The sequence below is a fragment of the Mya arenaria genome, chromosome 16, assembly GCF_026914265.1.
Source record: "Mya arenaria isolate MELC-2E11 chromosome 16, ASM2691426v1".
NCBI classification, from domain to species: Eukaryota; Metazoa; Mollusca; class Bivalvia; order Myida; family Myidae; genus Mya; species Mya arenaria.
Window position 1 is genome coordinate 5,670,030 of NC_069137.1, and position 14,948 is coordinate 5,684,977.

The 14,948-nt window shown below is 33.3% G+C and overlaps 1 protein-coding gene across 6 annotated transcripts in view; it reads right to left on the reverse strand.

Moving 5' to 3' along the window:
* Positions 1–14,948, reverse strand: part of LOC128222092 (GRIP and coiled-coil domain-containing protein 2-like) — a 149,554-nt gene that overhangs the window by 76,999 nt on the left and 57,607 nt on the right. For 4 of the 6 annotated variants that reach the window (XM_052930921.1, XM_052930922.1, XM_052930926.1 and 1 more), the window contains 2 exons: positions 12,791–12,889; positions 7,106–7,195 (listed from right to left, as the gene is read on the reverse strand). In XM_052930921.1, coding sequence (XP_052786881.1) covers positions 7,106–7,195; positions 12,791–12,889 — 189 coding nt within the window. The remainder of the gene's footprint in view (positions 1–7,105; positions 7,196–12,790; positions 12,890–14,948) is intronic. The other 2 variants (XM_052930925.1, XM_052930924.1) reach the window with 1 other exon arrangement.

A 14,948-nucleotide genomic window follows, 5' to 3' on the forward strand; every position in this document is an offset into this window, starting at 1 on the left:
CTTCGTATAACATTACAAAAATGCAAATTGCATATTTGAACCTGACACATGCGACATTGGTTACCCGTAGCATATGTCGAGCAAGAAAATGATTTAATATAGTGTCCGAAACGTTTAACACAATCCGACCTTTAGGTAACATCGCAACAACCTTTGGGAGACATGAAATTATTTTACCAGATGACAAAATTTACTGTGTTTGAAAAGAATACAGTTCTGCATACGGGTTTTTATATTTACTGTTATCGCATTTGTTATTATTAAAGGACATAGAAGTAAATTGCCTTTTTAATTGCCTACGCATGACATGAATATTTTACCTCTGCCTAAAAGTAAAGTTTTGTTTAGGATCAGAAAATTTTACCGAAAAGTCACTGTGTTAAAAAAGAATATAGTTTTGCATACAGGTTTTTACATTTAATGTTATCGCATTTGTTATTTTTGTTTTTGCTTTTTATTTACTTTTGGTTGTTTTTGTTTTTGTGGGTTCATTATTCCTCTGAGGTGTAAAACACATTTTAACATAAAAGGACTTAGAAGTAAATTGCCTTTTTAATTGCCTACGCATGACATTTTTATTTTATCTCTGCCTAACAGTAAAGTTTAGGGATCGAAAAATATATTGTCAGTAAGAGTAGTATGTGTCATGTTAGAATATGGCATAGATGAATTATTTTCAGTAAAATGTTATCATCAGTAATGGTGCTATAGCATATATATATATGTTTATAATTTTAAACGTTTCTAAATGTCTCTTTTATCTTTTAAGCACGCTGTAGATATTAGATTACTGTTTTCGGTTAATAGGCAAAACATACCAGTCAGTTGCATACTATCACGGTCATCGTAGTATCTCATATTTGGCGGTATTTGTCCATGGGTTCGATAGTGATTTGATAATTATGATGATCGTAGAAAAGCGGATTTTAAGAAAAACTGTTGTTTCGGAATGGTCTATTCTGTTCTGTTAATAAAGATTGATTTTATTAAGCCACGATTTCGTAGTGATAATGTATGTACCTTTTTTCTGTCTGTTTATGAGGATTGAACGATCGGAATCCCGCCTAAGTACGAGCCTACAAGCGGTATGAACGCACAGCAATTATTTGTACGTCAAATGTCAAGGACACAATACAAGTTAAATATCAAAATGAATACTGTTTATATAACTTATTTTGACTGAACTTAGTCCGGGTTGAAACTTTACCATGTATACAAGGATTTTCAACAAAACGTAAGTACATCAATCGATCCTGAGAAAACATTGTCCTGGCTGTATTGATCATACATAGTAGGATTTTCAAAACGGTTTCACAATTATAAGGCGACGTAGCACACAAATCAGCCAGGCCTGAAAATAACACTGAGAGGTCAACATTTTAAACAGTACTATTGAAACATATTAATTAAGTACACAATAATTTGAGATGTTCGATATTTTTTTTTAATTTTCCAAGTTGAACGTTACCAAATAATATATCATACTAAATATAAATAGTTTTCGTCTTACTGTTGAACTCCATGTATGTCTGTGTTGCAATAACATGGAAAATATTCTGACTTTGTCTGAAGCTTATTTAGCGGGCTTGACATGTCGCCACTTGGCGTGTATTATTGCCGTTGTTGAGTTCATAAAGGTCTCCCCGCACCCCATAGAGGCTGCGTTATTGCTTGACTCCGTCACAGCCCCAAGTGTGACTGAAACATATTTCTGAGGCCATGGGGGTGGGTTAATCCCATTTGTTTGTGGGAAATTTGCCAAATGAGTTTTTTTCATTGGTCTTGACTTGTTGTAATTTAGAAATCGGATAGCATGCGTGTCTTAAAAATGTAAAAGCTAGATTACGGTAACTTTGATATTTTTAAAGGATGAGTAAGACTCGCGGACAGTTCATTGGCAAGAGAGTGTTCTGAGATCAGGACGTTTCGTCCAGTGTGCATACATATATAACAATGTGAACTGACCTCTTTGTTGTTGAATTCCCAGTTGCCTCACTACTATTTGAATTCTAAAACTTCTTCAATACCAAACAATATGTTGACATTTTGTATTAATTTATTTTTCTAGTTGTTTTTTCAAATGTTTATCTACATATTTATGTTTTTTTTTTTTTTTTTTTTTGTTTGTTTTTGTTTTTCAAACGGCCCGCGTTCGACTGTTTTCTAATTAAGTATTCAAGTACGAGGTAATTATTACCCATACTTGACTATCTAGACATAAACATGTCGCCCCTAGTTCAATGTATGCTCTTTTTCACTGGATATAATTTATTTTCTTGATGCGTTTGTTCATTTGACGTTATGTTTTTGTGGTGACATGTATTTAATTGTTTATGGTTAGACCGATTTGTAAAATCATACTCTGAAATACCTCATCCTTTCATGTAAAAACGAAAACAGAAAACAGAAAAGAAAAATATTTTTTTTGTCACCACAACGTGGATAATAGATCATCAAAATAATTGTAATAATAAGTGATTGTTTACCGGGCTCGGTAGTGTTAAAAGCTGATTAATATATCGTTCTTTATGCCATGCATAAGTCCATAAAGTCCTTTTCGTTTTATTTCATAATTTCAAACAGTAAAATATATGTGAACCACTGAATATTTTATAAGTTGTTCGATTTAGAAAAAATGGCATCTAGTACACTATATGAATTTATTATAGACTTAAGGACAATATACCTGCCAATGAATGAAACGGTTGTGTCTTAAATACAGACTCCTTCACGTTCTTACGTCAAGTTATGCGAAATCAAAGATTGAAGTAAATACATAAAAGTTGATGATATGCTTGTCACAAGATTTTCAGGACATTCGTACTTAAGGACCTATGCAAATTTATATGTCCCAAAAGTACAAATTGTTTTGAATTTTCAACCGATAATCTCTGCTCAGTGTAAGTCGTCTGGTTAAGAACTTAAAAAGATTATGAATACAATTCAAACAAATGTAAATATTCCGTAAAATTATGTTAGTGTTATTGTTCTGTTCTTCCCTCTATTTTGTTGCAGGAAAAATGGCCTTTGTAAGCTTCATGTAAAGAACGATATGGTCTTAAGCGATCCTTCCTGAAGAAGTAATAAAAATCCATGTATATTGTATGTCGCTTAAACGTATTTCATATGAAAGCTCTTTTCCATGTAAATTAAATAAGGATTTCGATTAAACCTTGATGATTATAAAACATACGTTTTTATTTCCGACTCAGTTATTTATTCAACGTATTGATTTAGATATATCATTGGTGTATAATTGAGGTAAAAGTCATGTTAGAAACACGAATAAACCTTACATAAACACAACTTTACATTTACTGACGTGTTTGCAAAGTGTTTGTTATGTGTTAATTAGTCTTTAAAACATGCAGTAAATGCCTTTCAATAATATAACAGTGATACACCTCTTCGTCAGTCAAAATAAAACAAAATCGTATGTCAAATAGTCAATAGGTTTGTCAAGCATTATGTTCTGTGTGTACCGAGGACTTTTCTAAACTTGTGATAAATCTTTTTCCGTTACAGGGATTTCAATAAAAAAAGTCGAATCAATTTCAATTTAGGCCTCATTATCCTGTATAAAATTCCGCTCCTGTGACCTCATTCTTTTCGTGTTTTTTTATACTTCAACGGTTGTCTCGACTTCTATGGTGTAACCATAACCTGGGTTTAAGTGAAAACGTCAACCCCCAGTTATTTGGTGTCCAAAAGTCGCCAGCGGATTTATGTGGTCCCTTGTTATTCGAATACAAAACAAAATAACCAATTTTAAAGGTTTTACTGACTAAGAATTGGTTCAGGAACAATATAATCCCACAAATTAGTAAAAAGAGTTTAAACTAAACTAGGTGTTGTGCAACCAATGAACACATTCTTAATATCTGAACAATTAATATTTGCAGTCGGACTCCTCTGGGAGGGACATCGTGAAACGAATGAGTATGTCTGGAAAACTGAAGTTCGATTTGTAATTGAAATAATTTCTATAAATTGATGGGAAAACTATATAAGAACCATTTTTGAATAAATTAAATTGTTCCTAGATTCATTTTGATACATATTTAAATGAATCTTTGAATCGCAAACGTTCAAAATATCTTATATTTGTTATACATCGTCTACCCCCCATTTACATGTGTTATGCCAATGTTTAAAATACAATTCTACTTAATTAATGTCTGGAGCCGTTTAATAATTAAGTATGTAAACCCCTTCTGAGGGGCGTAGGTTAGAAATGGGAAAGAGGGGCACCATATCACCTTTATTAACCACAAAGTGATCGACACAAGGAAGAAGTTGTTCGACCGCATACACGATGGATTCAAGAAAAAAACAGTTAGTGGCAATATCAATTTGATATTCAATCTAGGGAATGTTCGTGTGTCGCTGTGTTTAAATGGGGTATAGATACGCGGAAAGATGATGTACAGACAGTCTTGGCCTCGCGTCAGGACCTACCGCCTGGGGCGAGTGTTGTACCTTCTTTTCTCCCACCTCAGATAAGTAGATCCAATAATTTAACCATGTTAGATATTCTTATCTTGCCCACGGGCGAAGATAAAATGCCCGTATGGAACTCCTTTTTTAATGGTCACAACATTGTAATTACCTCCCTTGTTGAAGACTGTCGTCAGTAGCATCAAGGAAATCTTGTCTTATGGTAATATTTAGAACGCTAATTATTTCTCGCTTCAAATGTCACCATAAAACAGTTTTCAAGCACCATTCAAGAAAAATGCTTCATTCTCCTTAGAACTATTTAAAAAGACCGATTTGACTATTTACATTAACTGGATCATTGCGCGCATATCCATGACAACCACGTGCTATCGCATATTCATACGCAATTATTTTCACTAAGCACAAAAGAGTTCCAGCAAAAAATACATTGTTACTTAATTTTGTTTAACTGAGGTGGGAGAAAGAGCATCTACCATAGCCGCTCGTGTAAGATAGGTTCATCCCGACCCTCGCGCAGGGTGTTTTGCGGAAACTCGGTAAACCTCGTTTCCGCAAAACACTCTACGCTCGGGTCGGAATGAACCTATCTTACACTCTCGGCCATGGGAGATACTTATAATCTTATATTGTGCATTTTCTCGCCTGCTGTAACCGCTTTTATACCGTATCAAATATTTAAGAATAATTGTCAAGTGCACCTTTAAATATTTTTTTAGAGATTAACTGTACTACATTCATTAAAACAAATCATTTTTCTTAGTGTAATTTTACTGTATGGTTTCTGGTGGTTGTTTCTCAAGTGAAATAATACGTTACTGATTTGTTTTGCAGTCATTATTTTCTTGGAAAAAAAGCCTCACATAATTATTTCGATTGGTTTAACAATAAAACAGATACAAGTGAAACTTACATATATTCATAGCATTTCAGTTTTTTTTCAAACTGAAAACATAATAAATTAACAATGTATATAGATTTCACTCTTTTTTTCAGTTCTGAAATGATTTTGAAAAACGCACGTGCACTAGGTGTTTTAAGGAATGCCATAACGGTAGATATTAGCAAAGAGTGGTTTCTATTTTTTATTTAAAATATAGCAACAGTGGGTTTGCAACGACACGTCTGTTTAAGTCTGAGAAGAAAACGTATGCAATCGCAGACAACATTACACCAGAGACATATTTAAAATCCAATCGTCAATTCTTCCTCCAAGTATAGGGCCGTCGATGTCTGACCCTCAATCAGACAATCGTTTTGGCATTGGCATAACAGGATGTGGATATCATACACAACAATTTCAACTTTTCGTATTAAACTATTATTAAATGAGTCATTCATGCTGCATTTTGCATATAGTCATAATAACTTGTAATTTTTATACCCGTTTCATAAGTATTGATGTTTTTGGCATACATAATCCCGCCGGAGGATTTATTCCGACAACCATCGCATTGCTCATCGGTATCGCCATATATAGGGAGAAAATACCGAAATACACGGTTAATAGATTGTCAACGTTTTCCGGGTGGTTCCGTGGTCTTGTGTCACACTAGTCAATCCAGGGACAGCAGTTTCTATTCCCAACCGCAACACTTATATACTAATCATCTTCCGGGATGGACGTTAATCGGGGTCCCGTGTGACAGTTCTATATTTTGCGGCACGTCAAAGAATTGGATTGGTTCAAACCAGGGTTTTATTGTGTCTGTGCACCATTCTTGAATTATTTTAGATAACTAACACTCTTACCAGAGCACTCGTCGAATGGGCAAGGCCCGAGTGCGAGTTTAAAGAAGCTTACACACCAACTGGTGGTTGAAGCAATTCAGCAACCCAGTCATAAGTGCAAACAATGCTGCTTTTTTACAAGAGTAATGCAATGATGAAAACGGCAATAGAGCATGTCATTGGACAAACAACATGTATGTGGTTTATTAATAATGGCATATATTTTGTTGTATTGTTTATTAAGGTTCATAAATCTTCGTCTTAGTGTGAGAGTAAGATCACAACCTAGCCCGACTTTAAATTAAAATTAGCTTCATATATTGTTATGAACACAGCAAATAAAATGCAAGAAATAGTAATTTGACAATATAATGAAAGGATTGAGGAGATGGCTACATAAATCATGGTTACCGAACTGGCATCTTAACGTTGTCAGTAGGACTAAAACAGTCGAACGGGGTCTGCCGCGAAACATTCAGACCACTCTACCGGCTGAGTTAAGTAGTCAAATTACATTATATATAATATTGAACCTTTCGGCGACATATACAGTACAACATTTGGGGTACTTCTCCCAAAGGTTGTACTTTTTCATGAACATCCGGCGCTTTACCTTTAGGCGACAGTCAAAAATTGTATATTCTCGATTACTAGTTTTTTGGGAAAAAAACATCATTAATTATGCTTTACTACATTTAATTATGCATATTTTATGAAGGAATATGCAAAGGATATATTATTATAGGATATATAGCATGTAATGATAATGTCTTCCAAAGGTTGTTCAAATAGGCAAAATGTCCCAAAGGTTGAATTTGTATATATATATATATATATATATATATATATATATATATATATATATATACATATTAATCATGTTAACGATTTTTTTAGGAACGTATTCATAACTTACCTAGCCTTCTGTATCTCTTCATCTTGAGCAAGTATGTAATCCAAAAACGCACATCTTTCCTTTGTTAGATTCACAATCTCTTCGTTAAACCTTTAAATTGTAAAATGCTGCCGTCAAAGACTGTGTACACTTCATATATTCTGAAGAATCGACCCGATCGATTCTGACAACGTTTTTGGCATTTCCTCGTATCATTTTAATACACCAAACTATTTGTTCGCTACTATTTAAAACAATATATAGCATGTTTTCTGTCATTTAACAATACGACTGCAGGAGCTCTAAATGACATATGGCATAGTCTTTGACAGAAATGTTGATCCGTATACAAGTTTTTATTACAACCACGTTTCGTCGCTCACAACTGTTAAATTATATTGCACTTGTGCATTTTTGGCAAAGGCATTTATTGAACACAACTCATCAATTAACATTTTAAATTCCGTAACCATTAATTATTTTTGAACTATCAATATACGCAAATTGAAATTTAATTCAAAATGGAAATATGTTCATATATTATAAGTATCTTCCATGGCCGCTCGTGTACGATTGGTTCATCCCAACCCGAGCGTAGGGTGTTTTGCAGAAACGATGTTTACCGAGTTTCCGCAGAACAACCTGCGCGAGGGTTCGGATGAACCTTTTTTACACGAGCGGCCATTGTAGATGCTTTTTCTCCTTCTCCAGTTAACCAAAATTAAAATAAACATTAAAAATAACAGTTAAAATATGTTGTTTTTCCTGGAACTCTTTTGTGCGTAGTAAAAATAGATCGCGTATATATATATGGGTATACGGTATGGTATGATATGTATTATAAGTTACGAGGGTAGTAGGTGACCCGATATGGGATATGGTATATACGGGGCAAAGGAAACCACATCGGGTGAGAGCGAAGCTCGAACCCGAATATTGTTTCCTGCGCCCCGTTTATCCTATATCGGGTCACCTACTAACCTCGTAACGTATATATCACGTTGACAACCTGTTAACATTGATCAAGAAGCCAATTCCATCACAAAATTTGCTACTAACCCCATAATGTTAATGTCACTTTAACTCCCGACGACAAGAGGATGTTTACATTAAACAAGAGACGTCAAATAACGAAATAGGTCACAGCAAAGTAAATTTATAAAACATGATCGTTGTAAAGATAACACTCCCTTTGTATAATACCACGTTGAAGTACAATTACGGGAAACGTTTCATTTTTTTTATCGGAATAGGAAAATAGACGCCATTTTTGTACGATATAAAGATTAGTGACCCAATATAAAAAAATATGGGTTCACCGCGTGACCAGCTCTGGACCAATGGCGTTGCGTCATTTATGTTGGAAGCGTGATATATTATATATATATAGAGAGAGAGAGAGATAGATAATACGTTTTGGCCTTATTTTATTCTGAACACGATGAAAAGATTACTCATTTTTATAACTGATTCATTTCTTTGAATGATTTGCTTTGTAAACATAATCATTTAATTGACATTTTTTGTTTAAAAATACCTTTTTTGCCTTTTGAATACCAGGTAGCGTATATCGATGAAATTATGCAACACCCGCCATAGGCAGACAATTTTAAAAAGTAAATTTAACATGCAGGACTGCAGTATGATTATGGTTTTAATGGGTTTTATTATCATTTTATTTATTATCATCTTTAAAATATTTCTGCTTTCATCGGTAAAAATGCAGTAAGTAAAAAATCGATATTTTTCTTACCATGTCGCGATTTAAGTAGAATATATATTTTGTTTGTACCGGAAGTACCTAGACGGGAAAAATCAAGATGGCGACAGTTTCTTATGGAAAACGCTGGGTAAGTATTAAAGACAATTATTTCAGTTAAATGGTTGGTTGTTTTCAAAAAAATGTTCTTACGTTATCGTGGATGAAGTTCGACGATAAGATAAACATGATTTACAGGACATTGACCAGTATATTTTAGAACTGAATTATCATAATAAATGAAGACACGGTACAAGGTACAAGAATATGCATTCGGAAATATTACACAGTATTTGTGTATTATTTGTAAAGCCAAGTCAAGAATCAAGCGATCTGATTTGAATTTTGCATTATTGTACTATTGATCAATGTTAATTATATGTTACATGTATTAAATTGAAAATATTCATTAAGGTTTAACCGTTTTAAACGTCAACATAATTACATATTGTTGGGTATAAAAAGGGCCATATAAAAGACCGGCCGGACGGGATCAATTTTGTACCAAAGGAAATCTCCATACTGATCTGATAAAGAAGTCGGGCAAAAAAGACTTGCAGATCTAGAAGGTGTATTAAAATATGAAAATACGTACTGTTTTGTGAAGTGCATTTAAAATTTCAATACACTTTGTAAACAATACGTTTTAACGTTGTGCAACAATTCAATATCGTCTGTTTTATGTTAACTTATTACAAATGATTAAACATCAGTTTCAGATAATGACTACAAATATTTTATTATGTATATTCTCTTTAATCTCTTTATTTCCAACGGAGGATGATTTCAACATATTCAATATTTGAAACAATCACAATTTTACAGTATACATCAATACAAACAAGTCATGTACAAAACTATGTAAATGCAATTCATGTGTAATAAATATATTTATATATGGTAGCGTACGCAAATACATGGTAAAATATAACAATAAGGAATTTAATGTACAATTTAACCAGGAAGAAGCGCGATGATATCATTAGCATTACCGATTTTCCAGGACTATAAGCCGATCCGCTTATATGACGACCCCCTAACTTTGCTCATGAAATCTGTTGTTTTGTCTAGACTCGTTTTTAAAGTAAATTCAGCACTTAAATTTCTCCAAGTTTGTGATAATGCTCAAGCTAAACAGTCAATTATCAACTAAATGTGTTCATTTGCTTGAATAAAATCGCCGATGTCTTGCCAACTGCGAACTCTCCAATGTGGAAGTAAGTTAATAAAGTAACGCAGTTAAGGATTTATTTAACATATTTTTCGTACAGCCAAAGTTTCAGTTATATTTGTAGTACACTCAAATATATCGGCCATGATTTAAAGGTTCTCAGACGAGGATTATTGATTATTATTTACCGATCGTATGGTATGTTCCTACCAGCCTAGACGCAATCTTGGGAGTAAAATGGGTTCATACAGTAAAGACTCACCGATTTAAATACAAACCATTGACATGTGCCTTTAATCATTACACAGCTCATGCTATGACGTCACAAATTGTACCGTTTGATATGCAGCCAACAAACACGACACATTCCAATACATATGTTAATAAGTGAAACATTCACAGTGCTTGTTTGAATTGCATTGAATGCACTTAAATTAGAAGAAATAAATAACCTGTGCTGATTGCGGATAAATAAATGTAACGATTAATAAAATGTATATTACACCTGTCAGTCTGCGTGATATAAGCAAAGCCTAATCGTAAGGAAAAGGTAAGTTTTATTTCGGACATGGAAAAATAACACTTTATATATCCAAAATATTTCTATTATAAAGACAGCAAACTGTTTCTCCTGTGATAAACAACGTGTTTGGATCGATAACAAGCGTTTGCCAATTAGAAGATATTGAGTGTTCATCGTAGCGAAACAAAACAGATGGTCGTCTTAATCCAATGAATGTGATATTGTCACCTTTGTTGGGGTGTCATCAACAGACAATAAATCGGTCAGTCGAATACTGTATGTCGAATACCTTATTCTGACCCTATTCTTTCTGATTCTTATAGCCTCGCCTATAAGACGGGCCCCCTACTTTTAGGTCAAAGTCGGGACCCAATTTCCCGTCTTATAGTCGAGAAAATACGTTGCTTGCAGCCGAGGTCACCAAGCCCCGGCAATGCACACAATTCAAACGGTTTAAATTACAATTTTTAACGGAGTGGTTATTTGAAATATATTAAAGTTATTTTCGTCAAAAGTGTATGACTTGTTCATTTATTCTGGGAGATGTTTTGTTTTTGGTCCCTGATTAATTTGAGCTAATTTGGATGTACCTATCTCTGTATGTTTTTTGATGAGTATATTGTTCTTACAGTGTCCAAAAGTTATCAAGTATTATACTTTTATGTAATTTATGTATTATGTATTATATATTTAATACTGAGGTCAAAAAATAAAGCTATTGTTTCTGGTCATAGGCCTTTAAAATAAACCTTTGGATCGGAATGTTGAATGTTGAATGTATTGTCTGCCAGCATTTGATAGCACATTAAATAGAAGCAAATGTTGATTAAATGATATTTGACACAACATAAGACTTGTTTATTGTAAAAATAAACAATGGTAATGTATTTATTTAATAAACATCAATATAATTCATCTAGTTTGCAAATACTATGATGTAGATGTTTATGAATAGCGGGGAAATATCCTCCCATTACTAAAATAACAACATCCCGTATTGGCTGCAGAAATACGTTAGACGTTTTTAGCGATTTGTTACGGAAAGTGGCGATGTATGTCAATGTTATCTGAGTTGTACCGGTAAATGTTGAGTGAAAAAGGAACCTGCATTTGTTATTTGTTCTGTAATCCAACGCATCCTTGTCAAAATCCAATATGAGATGATTTCTTTCCTCGCTTTTACTATTAGTTTCACTTTCAAATTAATATTCTTCCAAAAAAGCAAATACATTCAAAGTTCCTATTACCAATATCCCTACATTGTTCATTTATCATAAAAAAGGCAAAGCAATCAAAATGTTATTTAATAGAACTTAACTGTAGATAAACCAAGATTTATGTCAAATAGTTATCCTTCCACTTTCATTAAAATTGACAGAAAGTAAATGTTTTCTCCTGTTTACCGCGCTTTATAGACCGTGTGCATGCTACAAATCATGTTTATATTATTCTGCTGTGCATTAAAAACTTCCAAGATTTAATTTAGGCCACACCAAATTAATGTTTCTTTCCTCGGAATTTTGCAAAAAAAATGGAGTGAAGAGCGAATAAATCAATAAGAATACAATTTTGTCAGTTTTCATAAAACCCGAAGCGAGCGAAGAGCATTTTTTATCTTATAATCAATATGAATAAGAAATATTTCTCAATAAAATTGCCCTTAGACCCATTTGAATGCAATATTCAACTGAACCTCTAATGGACATTGGGAAAATGTCCGAATACATTCTATGTATTCATCGTTTTTAGTACACACATTATATGGATAAACCAAATTTCTAATATAATTAAAGCATATTTTAAGTATGACAATCACTCATAGTAAAAAAATAACACTGCTTTTAGGAAAAAGTTTGAAACGACTTATATAAATCATCCTGAATCACTTTAACACTTTTTGTATCATTATTTTACTCTATGATATCTAAATTGCAGAAACAAGTACAGTTATAGTATAAAAAACTATTTTGGTTTTAGTTGGTACTACGAAAGAGGTACAATATTTTAAAAGGTTTTTAAAAAATGTGCAACTAGTACCAACTACTTCCTTCCCATATAAACACGATCACATGACTTATTGTATGTAAGAAAATATATAGTTCTCATGAGAATTTAAACGTATGCTGATGATGTGTGCCATTAGTTAACTTAAGAAGTGAATACTTAAGAAACACGCCTCATAGTATTCACTTGTTTATATTGGTATATTCAATCATGATAACGATTTTGTTTAAGAACGTATTCATAACTTACCTATCTTTCTGTATCTCTTTATCTTGAGCACGTATGTAATCCAAAACCGCACATCTGTCCCATATTAGATTCATTAGATTCGCAACCTGACTGGACCTCCTTTAAATTGTAAAAAATGTTGCCGTTAAAGACTTTGTACACATCTTAAATTCTGCGGGATCGACCCGATTGATTCTGACAACGTTTTGGGCATTTCCTCGTATCATTTAATACACCAAAATATTTGTTCGCAACTATTTAAAACAATATATAACATGTTTTCTGTCATTTAACAATACGACTGCAGGAGCAGTCTAAATGACATCTAATCATAGATATACTGTGGGTACTTGGGGTTTACCTATAAGTTTATTATTATTAGTTTTATTGTTAAGTTTCCTCAAGTTTATGCATACTTTGATAATATATACCTTTTGCGTTTTTTCTTTATTAAGGATGGTTGGGATAAGAGTGACGTTTGTGCACTTAAACTGGTTTAAACCCCCAGTAAATTTACATTTTACTGACCGTTCCAAGGCGGTACCTAACAATCCTTGATAAACATATACAATTATTCACGTTTTGAAAAATATAAATTTCAGGACTATTGATTTCATGAGATTGGTTCAAGAACTAGTAGTACTTCAGTACTTAGGTGGATTAGTTTGGCGGGACACAAGTAACATGATTTCCTCGTGTTTTTGTGGGTATATGGGGAAAACGATTTTGTTTTCGTCACTCGAGGTTTTGTATTTGGTGAAATAAGAAGTTATTTTGAAATGTCTAAAAGCGAAGATATAAATTTGATAATATTTCCCGCCCATCCCATCCCTATTTTCAGGTTGATTTTCCTGTTGCACGTGCTCTATTAACATGCATATTTATTTTCATTTACAGAGTTCCACTGTTTGATTGCCTAACTTAAGTTAGTAACGTATTTGTAACTTTTATGATTTAAGATTTACCATATGTTTTGTTTCGTTCCAGTTGTTTCATGATGTTTTCTAAGATACCAGTCATTATTGATGTTGCTGATTCTAAAGACGGACGTGGCAACGATTGACCAAGGTTACGATCCAGATGTGCTCAGACGCTATAACCAATCTTTCAGCATCCGAATACTGCCTTTTCCTGTGTGCATGTTCACCAAATACATTACCAATTCCTAAACTGTTTGTGTTGTTGTATTTTGAGATTAGTGAATAATTAGTTTACTCACGTATTGAATGAGTCAACCTAGTTTTTTTATATATATAGTATGTATGCACTGTGCTGTTTGTGGAGTTTTGTGCTGTTCTTCTATGTTTCTTGTTTGTGATTTATTTGTTTTTTATGTTCTATGTCTTTGGCGTTTACCCAGTACCATTAAACCGGGTTGTTTATGTTTAAACTTTTGACTACTGAACTTGTATTTTTTTTGGATAAATATGGTCTTTGACAGAAATGTTGATCCGTATACATGTTTGTATTACAACCACGTTTCGTCGCTCATAACTGTTAAATTATATTGCACTTGTGCATTTTCGACAAAGGCCTTTATTGAACACAACTCATCAATTAACATTTTAAAATCCGTAACCATTAATTATTTTTTTGAACAATCAATATACGCAAGATGGAATTTAATTCTAAATGGAAATCTGTTCATAGATTATAAATGTCTTCCATTGCCGCTCGTGTACGATTGGTTCATCCCAACCCGAGCGTATGGTGTTTTGCAGAAACGATGTTTACCGAGTTTCCGCAGAACAACCTGCGCGAGGGTTCGGATGAACCTATCTTACACGAGCGGCCATGGTAGATGCTTTTTCTCCCACCTCAGTTTACCACAATTAAAATAGACATTATAACACACAGTTAGAATGTGTTGTTTTTCCTGGAATTTTTTTGTGCGTTGTAAATTATGTGATAATTTGTTGTTGTCATTGATATGAGCATAGTGATTCAAAATATGTAAAAAGTCAAATAGTACTTTATATTTAAATAGTTCTGAGGAGAGTGCAGCATTATTTTTTGAATACAGTATGAACACTTTGTTGGTGCTATTTGAAGCGATAAATAATTTATTTGGCTTTTAAATATTGCCACAAGATAAGGTTGTCATGGTGCTACAGACGACGGTCTTCAACAAGGGAGCTCATTGCGTGATGACAATGCAAAATTAGTTCAATACGGGAAC